The sequence below is a fragment of the Cervus elaphus genome, chromosome 1, assembly GCF_910594005.1.
Source record: "Cervus elaphus chromosome 1, mCerEla1.1, whole genome shotgun sequence".
NCBI classification, from domain to species: Eukaryota; Metazoa; Chordata; class Mammalia; order Artiodactyla; family Cervidae; genus Cervus; species Cervus elaphus.
In genome coordinates, this window is record NC_057815.1 from 38,294,688 (window position 1) to 38,314,120 (window position 19,433).

A 19,433-nucleotide genomic window follows, 5' to 3' on the forward strand; every position below is an offset into this window, starting at 1 on the left:
AATAAGCAGTTTGACCAAGGCCATGAGCAGCTAACAAATGATGGAGTTGGGAGGCAAAATAAGGTATGTCTGACTCCAAAGTCTGGAACCTTAGCTCCTATGTTCTCATAGAAAACCATGTCACATAACCACAAAAGGCCAGGGTCGTGAGGGGTCCCCCTATTTCTTTATTTGTTTATTTTTAGGGACCAGAAAATGCACATTATTATTAAAAAATGAAATCCTGTGTGAGGAAAAAAATCAAATGTTGAATGTAGCCTTGAAGTGGAACCCAAGTGGTTACCTTATTATTTATTTCAGAGGACAATGCTATGGAGCAGAAGAAATTTCATATGGGACTCTACTCATTAAATATTTGAGTTTGGCTTCAGTGACCATTTCTGCTTTCCTCCTCCAGCCTGACCAGATGTGCTCAGAAAATTTGGTTCCCCCTGAATATGTACATCTGTCAAAATTCCTGTCAATTTCAGCACGACTGCCAAGGTAGTGAACAAAGAGAGTTAGTGATTAACTTCAAAGAACTTTGTTGGAGAGGAATAAAGATATTTAAGGCCTATTTTGTGAACTAATTGCATTTGCATATTTATGGGATTTACTGATATAGCAGTAATTAAAAACTATTTAGTAGTCTTAAAGGACACATAACTCAGTTGCTGTTTGCATAATAAACACTTCCTTATTATGTTTGCATAATAAACCGTCTCCCCCTGCTTCTTCCAAAAGACTGGCCCATCTAAGGGGTGCCATATCTTACTTGGAAATAATGGAAAACACAGTGTGCAAGGACTCATGGGAATGTGGAGAGGAGACCTCTGAAATAAATATATTTCTAGGTGCTCTAATGATTGGCCTGGCCTCAACTGCTATTAGAGAATGGCAGATTTAAACCTCAGATTGTCTTTCTTTTTCCCAGGTAATGTTTAAGAAGCCTTACTTCGTATCCCCTGACAATTCCACTTCTTTTACTTTAATACCCTGATTTGTTTGAAGTGCCTGAATGGGGTTCACCTTGTACTCATCCTTTCTAAAGAGATGTCTTGTGTGTGTGTGTGTGTGTGTGTGTGTGTGTGTTCAGTTATGTCTGACTCTTTGTGACCCCATGAACTCTAGCCCACCAGGCTTTTCTGTGCATGGGATTTTCCAGACAAGAATACTGGAGTGGGTTGCCATTTCCTCCTCTAGGGGATCTTCCCGACCTAGGGATCAGACCTGTGTCTCCTGCATTGGCAAGCTGATTCTTTACCCCTTGAGTCTCCTGGGAAGCCCCCTAAAGAGATGTCTAAGGATGCTTTTGAACTGTGGTGTTGGTGAAGACTCTTGAGAGTCCCTTGAACTTCAAGGAGATCAAACCAGTCAGTCCTAAAGGAAATCAGTCCTGAATATTCCTTGGAAGGACTGATGCTGAAGCTGAAACTCCAATACTTTGGCCACCTGATGCGAAGGGGTGACTCATTGGAAAAGACCCTGATGTTGGGAAAGATTGAAAGCAGGAGGAGAATGGGATGACAGAGGATGAAATAGTTGGATGGCATCACTATGGACATGAGTTTGAGCAAGCTCTGGGAGTTGGTGATGGACAGGGAAGCCTGGCGTGCTGCAGTCCATGGGGTCGCAGAGTCGGACATGACTGAGTGACTGATTTGAACTGAAGGACAGTGAAATCTTTGACTAATGGGTTGTAAGAAACACTGTGAGTAAAAAGTGCTGAATTTAGGCAGTGAGAAGGGACAGTTTTCATGGAAAATTAAAGGTTGAGCAAGGGACAGACACCAAATGTAAAGGCACTGAATATATAAACTAAACCCAGATGGGACAGTAGGGTTGGGAAAAGAAAGCTCTGAGCCATCTGGTGGGGCAATGCAGGGAGATCAAGGGAAGACCAGGAAGGATTTGGATGCAAACTACTTCGAAGACAAATCACTCATACAAACCAGCAGAATTCATCAGCCAATAAAAAGCTGTAATGGGCAGGATCACCAGACTGTTGTTAAATTAGCTAATGAAGGTCATAATGTACCTGTATTGCACATCATTAGCAATGGCCTTCCAGTAACAGATGGGTATATGAGAAAGCGAGACAGAAGGGAGGGTGAGCATGTCCCAGAGGGGTTGACTTCGAGCCATGGCTTACTAAAGTGTGTGGTAGGATGATAATGTTGATTACCGTCTCAATTAAACCTTTGCATAAAGGCAAGCTTCTGTGTTCCCTGCCCATGACAAAGTGCACTGCTGCATGCAGCTTGCCTTTCTCCTGTCCTAATTCATCGCTTAGGTGGAAACCAACAATTCAGAGCATTTACGGAAAGTGATGGGACTTTGAGGCCCTGATCAGTCCTTGGTGATCTTATCTCTTGTACTTGCCTGCTCAGTCTCTCAGTTGTGTCTTACTCTTTGTGACCCCCACAGACTCTAGCCCTCCAGACTCCTCTGTCCATGGGAGTCTCCAGGCAAGAATACTGGAGTGGGTTGTCATTTCTTCCTCCAGGGGATCTTCCCAACCCAGGGATCAAACCCGAGTCTCCTGCATTGCAGACAGACTCTTTACCGCTGCACCGAACACTTTCTCTCAAGGTTGTTTCTGAAACTTCCCTTAATTTTGTATTCTGTTTCCTCTGCTAGGTTACATTTCCTTTTTTTTTTCTGAAATATGTTCAAATGCACAGCAAAATTAGAAGCATAGTAGAAATAACTCACTGCCCTCTCCCCGCTAGCCAGTTGAGAGTTCTTTGCAAACATGCTGACCTTTCACCTGTGAGTACTTAGAGAGTTATTCTTACAAACAAGGACATTAATTTGCATGATCTCAATACAGTCAAAATCAGGAAATTAACATCACTATGTCACTACCATCTAGTCCACAGACTCTGTTGAGTTTCACTAGTTGACCCCAAAATGTTCTTTATAACACAAGTATCCACTCGAGAACCACACATGGCATTGAGTCATCAGGTCTCTTTAATCTCCTCTTGTTTGGTACTGTTTCTCAGTCTTTCTTTAACTTTCATAACCTTGACTCTTTTGAAGACTACACACCTACTGTTTTGTAGAATGTCCCTCAATATGGAGTTTCCTCCAAGATACATTCAAGTTATGAAATTTTGGCTGGATGAAGACAGAAGAGCTGTTGCATCTTCTCAGATCCTATCTCATGGTGCACAACTCATAACTGGTGATACTAGTTTTCATTAATTGATTGAGGTGTTGTCTGCCAGGCTTCTCCACTAGTAGATTTTTTAAATCTTTGTAATTAATAAATATTTTGTGTCAATGTCCTGTTCCCCATCAAACTTTCACCAACTAGTTTCCATCACCCATTGTCGTTTCTTCTGCAAATTAGTCATCACTATAAAGATTCCATTATTTCTTCTATATTTATTAGCTGGCATTCTAATTTAAAGGAAAAGCTTTCCCTTCTTCCCATTAATCTCTTTATTTAAATCAGGATAGACTTGTGGAATATTTGGTATCCTATTTCGTAGGTTATAATTCTTTGCCATCATTACTGGTTTTGAAGCTCAAATCATTAAAGATTGGGCCAGAGAGAGCCCCTTCAAGCTGGCTATGTCCATGTATCCCATTCCCATAATTTCTTTAGCACTTCTTTATGATACAAGGGGGTGTTCTAGGCTCTTATATTACACTTTCCTGCCCCAGCCCTGACTCACACATTGCTCCATTTCTTACTTGTAGGTAGGTGTGCTATTTAGAGACCAAGATCCGGGTGTTGGGTGTGCTCACTGCTCTTGGGGTGTCCCTGCTCCCAGGCCCTCTAGTGGACAGAGCTAGGGACATATGCATTTATGAACAGAGTTTCACATACACCGTTGCATTTGTATTTATTTCTGTATTTAGCTCCATGTGCTGAAAACCAAGCGCTCACTCTGATACTTCCAAAACCAACTCAACACTACAGGAGTCATCCTGGTTTTCTCCCTTTTTGTGTTTGCAACTTCTTTCACCAACAATGGGAAACCAATCAGGCTACATGGAGAGAGAGCTTCGTGATTCCAAACAAAGGGGATCAAATAATTAGGAGAACAGGGACCAGGTATATATTTCCCCCCTCAATTTGTTCCATGAAAACTTATCTCAAACCAGCGGGCTCTACATTTGATTTAGAGTAAAAAGCAGGCAGATCCTGGAAATGGCATGAAATTTAATTTTTTGTTTCTAGAGCATCCAGGAGTCTACTAATGGAAAATAAATTTATGTGGAAGGATGCATCTTTTTCCTTAATAATTAGCAGTGAATGGGGCTCAATCAAAAACTGAAAAAAACTTTTTTTATGAACATTAAACTTTTGTAGTTTCATCTTTAATAAGCCTATACACATTCTCTCTTGTGTAGTTACTTTCTGAATTGTGGACAGTGAGAATTGAAGAAGCATTTCTGTTTATCAAAAAAATCAATGCTTCTTTTAATGAAAGGGGATTAGGAAAAGCACTGTACTGTTTGCAGTTGCTGTTCATTTGATGATACCAGGTTTCCATTAGCTTGCTGTAATTCAAGAGTCCAATAATCATTGTCAAATGCTGAAGATGTTCTGCATAAGTCTGATTTAGAACAGCTATTTGGATCTCAATTATTAATGAAATTAGTGTCCTGGATGTCAGCAAGAGCATTGCCTTAGGTAAAGGCTATAAAGGAAATCATATTAGTGTGGAATTTCCCCTCCTTAGGGGCTCCTCTTAGATTACATTATTCACTTAGCTATCTCCTGTCAGGGAAATTGAAATGTTGGCCATGGTCTGATCCTGGGGCAGAACCAAATGGAGAAGTTAAGGGGTACTGCAAGGGCATCAATTCCGAAACATTTGTGTGGTGTTGGTGTTGCCTTTGGTCCCCTTCAGTGTTTACAAAGCGGCGTCAGCAAGGACAGCACAAACTGGCAGACAGAGGAGGATGGAGGAGAAGGGAGCTCTTTTAGGAAAGCCTGAGTGACAGTCTACCCAGGAGGCAAGTTGTGTTTCTCATCTTCAGGACGCGCCTGGGGGACACTGGCAGGTCCAATGGCTCCTCTGTGGCCCTTCGTCCTGGCAGCCGCCTCCGGTGAGTACCTTAGTGATTTTACTAGGCATCGAGGATTAGCACCTAGAACCTAGAGACAGGCCTTTCTATGTTGTGCTATGTAACTCCTCACAAGTGCTTGCTTTTGTTTACCATCTGTAAAATGCCAGTCTTGTGAATCTACAAGGAGACCAACACCTTGTTATGACTTTGCTCCCACAATTACAGGTGCGTGTATCCAGAGGACCACACAGTGGGGCTTTCCAAAGTTAAAAGTATGCTCTGAGATGATGTAATTGCTTGATAAATTTCTCCTTCTTTAGAAATCAAGCTCTCTTTACAACAATTGATGTTGAGAGTTTGGGGCATTCTTTTTCAGATTTACTTTTATGTCTGAAGAGTATATTTTTATTATCCAAAATAGTCTTGGTCTTTAGAAGCCCATGGAGAGAGTCCCTTGGATCCATCATAGCTACAGACACCTGAGTGTCATTTGGTGTTAGGGCTTTACATCCAGTCCTACAAAGCCTGTATAGACATGGAGTGTTTCTCGAAAGATGAGCTCTAGAAACTTGTATGTTTTCAGTGTGCAATTCCCCTAAAAAAATGCTTAAGAAACTAATACATATACGTTGTATGTGTGTATATATATATATATATATATATATATATATATATATATTTCCCCCTACATTTCTGGACTTAAACTTCCATGGTGCCAGTATGAACTCTACCGTATTGAACCATTTGAGTTAGGATACAATTGGTTCCTAGAAAACATGCACAAATCAAAAATTTATGTTCACGCTAGTGTTTCCCAACACGCCTTGTTCTTGAGGGTTCTCCTAGAGCTCGTATCTGAATTTCCATGTTTTAAAATATAACTGAAAGTGGAATGAGTCAATTACAGAGATGAGGAAGGAATTTGGTAGCCAAGCAGCTGGAAATGATTTTTTTATTGGATAGAGAAGAAAAATAGCCACTTATCATTAAAGTTTAAAAATCCTGGATGTTGAACTTAAAGGATAAAAGCATATCTTAATTATAAAAATGAAAACAGAGGAAATTTCATTAAATGCCAAATGGGTTTCTTAGCAGAAAATAATTGTCAACATTAAACGAAGCAAGATAAAATAGAAAAATGAAGGTTTGAAAATAGAAGAAATTCTTCTTAATGATTTCTCTTTTTAATGTTTTGTATTACGCTTGATTTTTGTTCTAAATGTGGCAGAGAAAGTGTTTTAATAGCGTCTCATAGTCAGCACTTGACCATAAATCATACTGAGAACGTTCGTTGCAGAAAAATTTACCCTTTGAAATCTTACTGGGTTAATAGCAGGTTGATTTGTAAATATAAGAGCACTTAACAAACCACCAGGTTGGAGCCGAACCCAGAGGCAGTGTGCTGGAACAGGATAGGAGGCCTGAACTGGAACCACGTAGCCCTACCGCACTGCTCACCAGCCATGGGACCCTGGGTGAGTCCATGTACCTCTTAGAAATGCTGTTTCCCTGTAAGTTAACTTTTTATTTTGCATATTCATGGAGACCAAATAAAAAAGTATTATGAACTCATAAAGTGCAATGCAAATGTAAGATATTGTTGACCCGAAAACACGCAAACGCAGAAAATAACAATGAGCTGTTTCTTTCCAAAAACGTACACCATGCAACTCTTCCTTTTTGTTTTAAATTTTGTTTATTTATTTACTTTATTGGAGTATAATTGCTTTACAATGTTGTGTTAGTTTCTGCTGTAGAGCAAAGGGAATCAGCCATTAAAGTGAGGTCGCTTAGTCGTGTCCGACTCTTTGTGACCCCATGGACTGTAACCTACCAGGCTCCTCAGTCCATGGAATTTTCCAGTCAAGAGTACTGGAGTGGGTTGCCATTTCCTTCTCCAGGGCATCTTCCCAAACCAGGGATTGAACCCGGGTCTCCGGCACTGCAGGCAGACGCTTTACCGTCTGAGCCACCAGGGAAGCCTCCTCTTAGTCTCCCCTCCCACCACCATCCCACCCCTCTGGGTCATCACAGAGTGTGGAGCTTGGCTCCCTGTGCTAAGCAGCAGGTTCCCTAGAACTGCTATGCATGGTAGTATTCTACGAGAGAATACACAAGGTATTTTCTTCCTTTTGCAGGGTTACTTGCTGCTGTTCCCAGCGTTCTCAGGGAGCCAGGTCGGTGTAGCATCAGAGTAAGAGCTTGGTCTTTGGATTCAGATCCGCCTTGTTTAAATTCCATCCTCTTCTCTTGCAAGCTGTATGATCTTCCGCAGTACTAACCTCACCAAGCCTAGAGTCCCTCACCTGTAAATGAGTCCTAACAGGGTTGTAGAGCACCTATCTCATAAAGCTCTTGTAGAAGTTAAATGAGATCATTTATGTAAATGGCTCTTAGCCTAGTCCCTGGCACACAGCAAGTCATTTAATCAGTATTAGGTATTTAATAATACCACACATCTAAACCACTATTTCCTTGTAACCTCTCAGATATATTGTAACCTCTCAGATATATGTATTGCTATCTATTGTTCAATAGAAATTGATCAGAGACTAGACAAGAAATTCAGGCAAGTCTTTATTGGGGTCCCTGCAACAGCAGGGAGAAGCTAACACAAGTAACAGGTTCCCTTGCTCACACTCAGAGCTGAGCTGGCTCTTTACATGGGATGAAGGTAGGGGTGGGTCTGTGATCGAGCCAGAGGCGTGGCTTAGGTATTTTGCCCACCACTTTGGTAGTGTTGTATGCAGGGGGCAAACACAGTACCTTGCTTTTGCTCCCTACTCTTCAGAAGTGGCACTTGGGATTTTGGTCTTTTTGTATCTTGTTCATAATTTGCCCGAACTGCACATGCACACCGGAGAAGGAAATGGCACCCCACTCCAGTACCCTTGCCTGGAAAATCCCATGGACAGAGGAGCCTTGTAGGCTGCAGTCCGTGGGGTCGCTAAGAATCAGACAGGACTGAGCGACTTCACTTTCACTTTTTACTTTCATGCATTGGAGAAGGAAATGGCAACCCACTCCAGTGTTCTTGCCTGGAGAATCCCAGGGACAGGGGAGCCTGGTGGGCTGCCGTCTATGGGGTCACACAGAGTTGAACACAACTGAAGCGACTTAGCAGCAGCAGTAGCACATGCACACAGTTGTTTTTAGTCCCTTATAGCTTCTTTGTATTCTGTTTCTCCAGGAGACATTTGTCCAGGGCAAACACTGCAGCGGGGCCCTAGGTCCCAGGTCCCAGCCTATTGCAGTCCTAAGTAAGTAAAGTCGCTCAGTCGTGTCCGACTCTTTGCAACCCCATGGACTATAGCCTATCAGGCTCCTCTGTCCATGGGATTTTCCAGGCAAGAGTACTGGAGTGGGTTGCCATTCCCTTCTCCAGGGGATCTTCCTAGTCTCTTATAATCCTAAAGGTGATATACTCACTAAACCAGAAACAGCTCTTTTCATCAAAGTGCCCAGAACACTTTAAGATAGGTATGTATGTAGCTCATTGAAATAAGGAAAGCAAAGGAACAATTCTATTGCATTCTTATCTTTTTAAAACCTCTCTTCACCTAGAAGCGCTTCACAACTCAGTTGGTAACACATTCTACTTTTCAGAAATCTTACAAGTGCGTTATTTGATGCTGATTATTAGCATTCAAGGAGGCAGTGCTAGTGTGGTATCTTTGCTGGGTCTGTTGATAGCTTCCATCAGTGTCTGTTGAAACATCACTGAACTGTGAGTCATTTAGTGCTTGTGTGAATGTCACATTAGCTTTCAAGGGGCATAATTTACTGTTAATTAATGGTCACTTAAATCCTTAATCTCTCTCCTGTAATTGATCTTTCTCCTCAGGCAAATTTGCATTCATAGTAGAAATGTAATTTATTATTTCTTCCCATTTTAAACAAAGAACTATTTCCCCCTGTGGTTTATTTAAGCACACTTCTCTTTGCTTATTTTTCTCCTATCACTCCCGGTTTCTCTTTTGTTCTTATTTCCAGCTTCCAGAACTTTCTCTTTTTACCCAAAGACTTTGACTCATTCTTGAAAATATGTTTATCCATAAGAGACCTATATCCACAGGAAAGATATCAGAGGGGAATTTGAGGCCCTATGAGCAGAGGGTGTAGAGAATATTCGTTTCTCAGAATTATTAACTCTGTCTCAGGTGGTTTCCTGTATTGAAACATGCACATTTCAGTGTTTTCCCAGCTGGGACTTGGGAGATTCCAAGGGAGGTAAAACTAAAGTTGCCCAAAGTGAAATTCACAGGAAAAACACCAGACTAATTTTGCTTTGGGGTCCAGAATTCTCTCCCGTGGGATCAGCCAGTAAGAAACAGTCCCAAGCAGAGAGATTCAAGGGGAAGGGGGCAGCAGAAGATACAATGGCTGGATGGCGTCACCATTGGTTAGACTCAATGGACGGGAGTTTGAGCAAGCTCCAGGAGATAGTGAAGGACAGACACGCCTGGCGTGCTGCAGTCCGTGAGGTCACGGAGAGCCAGACACAACTTAGCCCCTGAACAACAACAAAAGAGAGATTCGTAGCACATCTTTGACAGTCGCAGTTCACAAAAACTAAAGATGATGCGTGACGTGAGCCACCCACCTTAGTCCCCGCATGCCTGAAGAGCGGCTGCCTCTTCTGGCGTCTTGTTGGATGGATAGTTAGGGAGTTTAAAACGCTCACTAGATTCCCCAGCTCGGATGGTAATGAAAGTGAATATTCCACTGCCCACAGTGAGTCTGGAATGGCCCCTTCACCACTGTCGTTAGCATTTTGGTCACACTGACATTGATAAATCATAGAAATTGCTGCCTGTGGCGGCAAGTGACATGGCATCGTTCATAAAGAGATGGGTATAAACAGGATTGTCGCACAGGGGGAAGGTACCTCATTTACAGTTTCCTGCTGGAGCCTGCGTACCTTCCGCAGCTCATCAAAATAACCATCAAAACCGCTGAGAGTCGCGGTGAATTCACGCGCAGGACACCACGGATAGAGTTGGCCCGCGCTGCGGTGGGTGGGTGTGCAATTTGCTTCAGTCCAATGACTGAGGGAAGCTTTGAATCCCCCGGGGGCCGGCAAAGCTGGTGAACAAAATATCTTTCTGCAATTTCGAGAAAGCCCTCTCAGATTTGTCACTTCCAATTGCTGGTGCTCATTTCTCTTGCTTGCTTCCCCCTGGCCGCTCCAGCCTCAGCACTCATCACGGCTCCTCCACAAATCACGATTCCTGGGTCACAGGAAATGGTTGTCCCCTGGAACCTCAGAGATTTTTTCCCAAAATGAAGCTCTCGTTTTCTGACAAGTGCATTTTCAGACAGACTGAGTGGGAGAACAAATATGATTTTTGAGGAGAAAAATATGAATTGGATTTTCCTTGATTCCGTTATTTAGAAATCTACACGGCTCTTTGGATTCAAGTAGTTTGTCCATGTTTCTGCTTGGGTTTTCTATGTGATTTTTGAATTATAAATGGAAAAAATCGAAAGGAAAAATCCAAGGAGGAAGTTGGCTAAGTGCATCGGAAGCTTCCTCCTGTGTACCAGGAGGGGGGGATACAGGAATGAAGAAAGGATGCTGTCTTCAAGATGCAAGATAGCTGTAAAAATGGAAACGGTGTGCAAGTTAGCATCCCCAGAGATGGAGTTGGTTTATTTATCCTTACAATGAGATTTCTCCATTGGGCATTTGGGCATTTAGGCTATCAGCTGACTTAATTTTTTTATTCTTTATTGAAGTATGGTTGATTTACAGCGTTCAGGTGTGCAGCAAAGTGACTCATTCACACACACACACACACACACACACACACACACACACACACACGTACGGGCTTCCCAGGTGGCGCCGGTGGTAAAGAATCCCCCTGCCACTGCAGTGGACATAGAGATTTGATCCCTGGGTTGGGAAGATCCCCTGGAGTAGGGAATAGCAACCCACTCCAGTATTCTTGCTTGGAAAATTCCGTGGACAGAGGAGCCTGGCAAGCTGCAGTCCATGAAGCTGTAAAGAGCTGGCCATGACTGAGCACTTTTACTTACACATATATATTCTTTTTCAGTTTCTTTTCCATTGTAGGTTACGATAAGATGTTGAAGATGTTGAACATATGTTCCCTGTGCTATACAATAGGTCCTCGGTCGTTTTTTTTTAAACCTATTTTATATACTGTGTATCTGTTAATCCCTAATTCTCAATTTATCCCAACCCCCTCTTTCCCATTTGGTCACTGTAAATTTGTTTTCTGTATCATCAGCATACTTTAAATGTGTCCGACAAAATGTCCATGAGTTGGTTGTGAACTTCAGCAGATTGGGGTGTGCTAAAAACTGTATTCTTCCAGGAGCGACTGAGCCCTGGGCAGTCTGAAGTCTCCTGAAGATGCCAAGATCTTATTTTCACCCTCACAGTGATAGCTTTCTTTTTCAGGAATCCTGGCCATGGATACATCTTATTCCAGGAGTCCAGCTCTGCATCATCTCACCAAGCAGCTATTACAGACGTATCGGAAGGAAGTAAGGCCAGTTCACAACTGGACCCAGGCCACCACTGTATACTTGGACATGTTTGTTTACGCCGTGCTGGATGTGGTAAGGACCATCTTACCGTCCCCTAGTCCCATGATTCTTTTGTAAAACTACCCGCTGTTTATGCAAGAGGAGTTTTTTTCTTGAGACTCTCGTTGAGCCGATAGAGAAGTTGGTGTTAGATTCATCTTAGCGGTGAGCCTGGGGTACCTATTTATTGGACAAATCATGCTAACTAGCCTCCAACTTACACTGTGAGGGGCAGATAGTCTAGAAATAGGAATTTCACAGAATTAAGATGCTTTCAGAGTTGTGGGCCTAGGTTACACACATATTTATGAGTATTACTGCAACCAGAAATGGTAATAGATATTATTTTCTGTGGTTCACATTTCTTAGTGGTAACAGTAGGTTTATGAAACAACTTCTACAACTTACTGCTTGCAATTTTAAAATGAGGAAAAAAAATGTCGTGGTTTCCTGAGTTTTTAAGAAACTTTATACCTAAGATATTTGCTAAGGGTGGTAGGAAGTTTTGTTTATTAAAGCGTGTCTTTCCTACTATGGCCGAAAAATGGGTTATTATGGGAATTAAATGAGAAAATGCATGTAGTTACTAGAGATCTTAGTAAACCCTCAGTAGACGATAGACTATATAATTATCTCTGCTTCTTCTTTCTCCTTTTTCTTAATTACAAAGTCTTCAATATTAATAGATTCTAGATTTACTTTGATTTCTTTTAAAAGCAGACTTTACTGAGCTTGTTTGTTAACATAGTTAAAATTTTTTTTTCAATTTACTTTTCAAAACCTTTTACCAGTTGAGAAGTAATATACAGATATTGAAATGCACGGATGTAAAGTGTATAGTTCAATGAGTTTTCATAATTGCATGCACCCACATAATTCATATCCCTGTCCGTATATCAAACATTTCCATCACCTTACAAAGATGCCCCATTTCTTTTCCAATCACCATCCCCTCCATCCACACACCATTCTGATTTCTGTCATCATAGATTATTTTTGCCAGTTCTGGAACTTCATAAGAATGAAAATTTACTGTGTGTACTTTATTGTGTCTGGATTTTTCACTCAGCATAATTTTTTCCCTGTATTTATTTATTTTTTAATATTTTTTATTATGGTAGAAGCCAAATAATATAAAACATACTATTTTAATGATACTTAACTGTACAGTTCAGTAGCACTAAGGACATTCACACTATTATGCAACTCTCACCATCATCTGTCTCTGAAATTTTTCACCTTCCTAAACTGGAATTATGTCCCCATCCAACACTAACTCCCCATATACCTTCTCCACCTCACCCCATCCCCTGGCCCCGGGCATCTACCAATGTACTTTTTGACTCTCTGAATTTGACTGTTTTAGGTACCTCATATAAGTGGAATCAAATAGTATTTGTCTGCACCTAATGTATATTGAAATGTTTTTTGAGGTTCATTCATGTTGTACATAGTAGCTTTTCTTTTTTATGGATAGGTAGTATTTGGTTATGGCTATACCATGATTTGTTTATCCACTCTCCTGTTGATAACCATTTGTGTTGTTTCCAGTTTTAATATATTATGAATAAAGCTATGAACATTTCTGTACAAGTATTTTGCTGTACATGTGCTGTACATATGTAAAACCTAGAAGTGGAATAACCACCACTTCTCATAGAATAGATATATATTTAATGAGACACTGCCAGATTGTTTTAGAAAGTGGTTGTACATTGTAACTCCCACCCATCAGCTATGAGAGTTCCCATTTCCCCACATCTTCACCAACATTAGGTATTATCAGTCTTTTTAATTTTAGCCATTATGGTAAACATGTAGGAGTATTTCATTGTGTTTTTTTAAATACATCCCATGACTAATAAATAGGGACTCTTTTCTAATGTGCTTATTGACCACTTATGTATCTTTCCTTGTGAAGTATCTGTTTAAGTCTTTTCCTATTTTTTATAGTGTTGGTTGTTGTGTTTTCTTGTTATAGATTTATAGGAATTGCTTGTATATTCTGAATACAAGTCCTTTGTCATCTATGTAATGCAAATGCTTATTCTCACTCTCTGGCTTGCCTACACATTTCCCTAATGGAGCTTATGATGAACAAAGTTTTAAAATTTAATGAGGTCCAATTTTACCAGTTCTTTTATTTATGGTAGTGTTTTCTGGATATCATCTTAAGAAATCTACTCTACGTTCATCAGAACATTTCCTGTATTTTTTTTCAGAAGATTTATGACTTTTAGTTCCTTATATTTAATTCTATGATCTGTTGAAAATTAATTTTTATAATGGTGTGAAGTATAGGTCAAGGTTTTTATTGTTGCTGATTTGTGTTTTGTTTTTGCATTTAGATGGAATTTGTTCCGGCACAATTTTGAATTGCTTTGGTATTTTGACTGAAAATTAAGTTAACTGAGAAGTGTCAGACTATTTGTTATCTTGATATCAGATAGTATATGTCCTTGAACTTTATTCTTCATTTTTAGGATAGTTTGACTTTTTAGGACCTTTGTACTTCCAAATAAATTTTATATTCAACTTATCACATTTTACTTAAAAAAAAAAACCTGCTGGGAGTTTGTTTGGAATGCTGTGAGATCCACAGAGAAATTTAGGGGGAGAATTGATATTTTAACAATATTGAATTTTCCAGTTATTGAATATGGTATTTCTTTCCATTTATTTGGGGCTTCAGCAGTGTATTATTTTTAATGTAGAAGTTTCATACATGTTTCTATTAAACTTATTCCATAGTATTTTCGATGCTGTTATAAATATTACTTAAAATTTTAAATGTTCTATTTATTTGTTGTTATTGTAAAGAAACCTGATTAATTTTGTATGTTGACTTTGTGTCCTGTGACCTTGCAAAATTCACTTACTAATTCCAGTAGTTCTTGTAAAATTAATATTTTCTACATATACAATCATTTCACTTGCAAATAGTTTTACTACTTCCTTTTTTAATCTGTGTGCCCTTTATTTTTCTTTTTTTTTTTGTTTTTAAATAATTAAAATAATTTTATTTCATATTGCCACAAATTTAAAAATTACTGACAGAAAAAAAATGTTTAAAAGAAAATATTTGAAATTCAGATAAAGTATTGTGATCTTGGCACAAGTTTCAAGAAGTCCCAACTCAAACACTGTCCCATATATAGGTTTTGCCATAGAAAGGAAAGAAGTTTGAGGAACTATATTTCAAGATGTCATGCAGACATCATATGAGGGATGATTAAAAAAAGAGGACTGCAAGTTGAGTTCACGTTTCCAAGGTTGGAGACCTGAATACAGTTGCTGCTCACGATCTTATGAACAAAGGAGTAGATACACATATGAGTTAAAAAAAAAAAAAAAGAAGCTTTGATCTCAGAATATTTGCATCTATACTGCCACTTTGTTTGCCAAATGAAAATACCTTGTTGACACAATGGAATGATTGATGTTTTCATCTAATTATATTTTTGTATGACTTTGCTTATAAATTATTTGTAATTTCAAAGAAACACCTCAAAATATACTTTGCGCACAGCAGATAATTGCATCTCAAATTCAAAGTAAAGGAGTCAAAGTGACTTTTTAAATTTGGTTTTAGCACCAAAATATTTATTTTTTTCAGAGTTTTTCTTTTATTATTACCATTAGGTTACCTTGATGTGTTCTCATTCTCAGATAGTATTTACAAAATATATTTCCTCCCCCATTGGTTGTTGATTGACTAAAATTCCAAGGAAATGGATTTCATCCTAATTACTTAAACCATGTATTTTAGATAAAGATATTGAGAAATCTTAGAGCCTGATACAAAATTAAACAAAAGTTATTTGTTTAACTTTTGATAAGGCTAACTTAAAGGGGGCAGCATATTATATTTAAATAAACAACGATAATAACTGTGGCTTGTAAGTTTTATATTTGTCTCTAAAGTGAAGTCTCTCAGTTGTGTCCGCCTCTTTGTGACCCCATGGACTATAGCCCACCAGGCTCCTCTGTCCATGGGACATTCCAGGCAAGAGTACTGGAGTGGGTTGCCATTTCCTTCTCCAGGGCCTTTATTTTTCTTATCTTGTCTTATTGCATTGTCCAAGACCTCTTCAGTGTTAATGGGAGTGGCGAGAGCAGATATCTGTATTTGTTCCATCCTCAGGGCAAAATCTTTCACCATTAAATATGGCATTAGCTATAGATTTTTCATAAATGATCTTTATCAAGTTGAAGAAGTCCCCTCCTATTTTTGTACACTGAGAGATATTTTTAAAATCATGAATGTTATGAATTACACCAAATATTTTTCTCAATCAATTTGAATGGTCATATGATTTTTGTTTTATGCAGTTAACACAGTAAATTATTTTTGATTGATTTTCAAATGTTAAACCTCAATTTGAATGGTCATATGATTTTTGTTTTATGCAGTTAACACAGTAAATTATTTTTGATTGATTTTCAAATGTTAAACCACTCCTGCGTTCCTAGAATAAACTCTACTTGATCCTGATATGTTACCATTTTTATATGTTTCCAAATTTGAATTCCTACTTATGATAGGTTGCATCTATGTTAATGAAGAGTATTGGGTTATGGTTTTATTTCTTGTAATGTTTTGTCTGTTTTTGGTGTTGGTTTTATAAAACCAGATGAAAACTCTTCCCTCTTCAATTTCCTGAAGGAGTTGTGTAATATGGATAATTTTCTTCCCTAATGTTTGATAGAATTCACCAGTAAAACTATCTAGGGCTGGAGTTTTCTTTGTGGGAAGGTTTTTAAATATAAATTCAATTTCACTAACACATATATGATTTTTCAAATTTCCTTTCTTGTGTCACTTTTGGAATTTATATTTTTCAAGGAATTTGTCTGTTTTATCAGAGTTGCAAATTTATTTTTTCATAATATTCCCTTTTAATTCTTTAAATGTCCAAAGGCTCACCAGTGATGCTACCTCTTTCATTCCTCATATTAGTAATTTGTGTTTTCTCTTATTTCCCTTGACCAATATTGCCAAATTGCTTATCAGTTTAATTTATTTCTTTAAAGAGCCAAATGTTGCTTTTGAATCTTCCTTACCGTGTCTATTTCACTGATACCTACTCTTACATTTATTTCCTTTCTTCTGCTTACTGCACTTAATTTGTCCTTTTTTATCTAGTTTCTTAAAATGGAAAGTTGTATTATTGAGTTTAAACCTGTTTTCCTTTCTAATTTTAGCATTTACAGCTAAAAATTTTCCTCCAAACACTAATTTAACTGCATCCTATGAAATTTTGATGCATTTTTAAATTTGAGGTATTACATATACAGACTGAAACCCATCTTTTTAAAGCCAATCCCTTCCCCCCATCATCCCAGTCTCTGGAAGCCACAGATTTTATTTTTCTCCTATGGTTTTGCCTTTCTTATATAAATGGAATCACATTGTATTTTCCTCTTTGTTTTTTGGCTTCTTTCACTTAGAGTAATACCTTCGAGATCCATCCAGGTTGTGCTGTTGCATGCATCAGTAGTAGTATTCCATTGTGCAAATGTACTGCAATTTATGTATTTACCAGTTGTTGGACATGTGAGTTATTTCTGAGTTCAAGCAATTTGGAATAAAATCACTATAAATATTTGCATATGTTTTTACTTCTGTTGGATAAATACTTGCGAGTGGGAGTGTTGAGTTGTATAAGGCAATTTTAACTTTACAAGAAACTGTCAAACTGCTTTCCACAGTGGCTGTATCATCTTACATTCCACCTGCAAATTATGAGAGTTTCAGTTCCTGCACATGATTACCACACTTGGTGTTGTCAATCTCTTTAAATGCTAACCATTCTGTTAGTTTTGTGGTGGTATCTCAGTGTGGTTTTAAACTTATTTCACTAAAGACTAAATGATGTTGAACATTTCTCTGTGTGCTTACTTGTCAACTATGTATCTTTTAAAACAAAGTATTCACTCCAATCTTTCACCTTTTTTTTCAAATCTTTTACTTTTAAAAAAATAGGGTTGTTTGCCATCTTATTATTGAGTTGCAAGAGTTCTTTGTACAGTTTTAGTCTGTTTCTGGGTTCTATTCTGTCCAACTAGTCAATATGTTTCTGCTTACATCAATATACTGTGTCAATTACTGCTCATTACAGAAGTCTTGAAATCAGATGGTATGAGTCTTCCAAACATACTTTTCTGTTTTAAAATTGTTTTGACTCTTCAAAGTACTTCACATTTCCATACACACTTAAGAATTAGTTCATTTATTTCTATTTTTAAGACTGACATATTTTTTTATTGAGATTGCATTAAATCTATAAATCAATTAAAGGAGAGTCAACATCTTGACTTCTAATCCATGACAACACTGTATCTCTCCATTTGTTTAGTTCTTTAATTCTTTGTGTAACATTTAACATTTTTCAGTTTTGCACATATCTGGTTAAATTTAATCTCTAAGTAATGCACATTTTTGATGCTATCATAAATGGTATTTTAATTTTAGGTTTATGTTTCTTGCTGGCATACAAAATATAAATGATCTGAATATATTGGTCTTGACCCTGCCATTTCATTAATTTTTGAGCCTTTTTTGTAGATTTTTTTCAGATTTCCTATGCAGACGATCATGTTGCCTGTAGATAATAAAAGTTGTACTTCTTTCTTTCCAACCTTTATACCTTTTCTTTTATTGTGTATTGCACTGGCTCAAACCTCTAGTACAATGTTGAATAGAAGGGTACACTGTTCTATAAATATAAATTCAATAAACATGTTTATAGTATTGTTAAGGGTTCTTACAACTTCAATTTTTTTGCTGTTCTATTAAATCATGGAGAGGTATATAAAAATCCCCAACTATAATTGTGGTTTGTCTCTTTTTCTGTCATTAGATGCATATACATTTAGATTATATGTCTTCTTGACAAATAGAACCTTTTGCCGTTATGAAATACCCTTCTTTACCTCTAGTAATACTTTTTTCTTGAAGGTTTTTTTTTATGCTTACTTTTTACGTGGTATATATTTTGCCTTCCCTTCATTTTCACTATCTGTGGCATTGTATTCAAAGTCATTTCTTAGAGCAAGTAGTTTGGTCTTGCTTTTCCCCAACTCTTTATTTTTAAATAATTATAAATTTATACAGAGGTACTGTTCACCCTTCACCCAATGCCCCCTGTATTTATCTTGCATAAATTTGGTATAGCAGCAATATTAGAAAATTGACATTGGTGCTTATTCCAATTTCTCTAGTTTTACATATACTTACTTGTGTGTATGTGTATTTGTGTGTGTGTTTCTCTATAATTTTATTATACATGTAGCTTTGCGTAACCACCAGTACCACCACATCGATCTACACAATCATCACAGGGCTCCCTGGTACTGTTCACTTATAGACACAATCCTTTCTTCTGACAACTCCTGGCAACCAACAGATCTCTTCTCCATCTGTATAAGTGTTATTTGAAGACTAGTATGCAAGTGGACCCATATAGTATGCTACCTTTGGGGCTGCCTTCTTTCATTCAGTATAGTTCCCTTCAGGTCCACCCAAGTTGCTGTGTGTATCAATTGTTCACTCCTTTTTGTTGCTGAGTAGTGTTCCAGGGCACTGCTGTTTTAACCTGTCAATCTGTGCATTTTAATTGAAGTGTTTTATCCATTTATGAATACCATCTTGCTATTTGTTTTCTAGCTGTCTCTTCTGTTTTCTGCTCCTCTTATCCTGCCTTATTTGGGGTAAATTAAATATTTTTTAATATTTGATTTTAGTTCCTCTAAAATCAAATTGACTTTTTTGTAATCCCTCTGTGTATTATTTTTAGATGTTATTTTAGGGGTTTCCATACCCATCATTAACTTAATATAATGTACTTAGAATTAATGTTATT

At 38.1% G+C, this 19,433-nt stretch overlaps 1 protein-coding gene across 1 annotated transcript in view; it reads left to right on the plus strand.

Moving 5' to 3' along the window:
- Window positions 1-5,009: 5,009 nt before the first annotated feature.
- The window catches only part of HTR3B (5-hydroxytryptamine receptor 3B), a 50,876-nt gene continuing 36,452 nt past the window's right edge, over window positions 5,010-19,433 (plus strand). Inside the window, exons 1-2 of the mRNA XM_043914888.1 lie at window positions 5,010-5,049; window positions 11,441-11,601. Coding sequence (XP_043770823.1) covers window positions 5,010-5,049; window positions 11,441-11,601 — 201 coding nt within the window. The remainder of the gene's footprint in view (window positions 5,050-11,440; window positions 11,602-19,433) is intronic.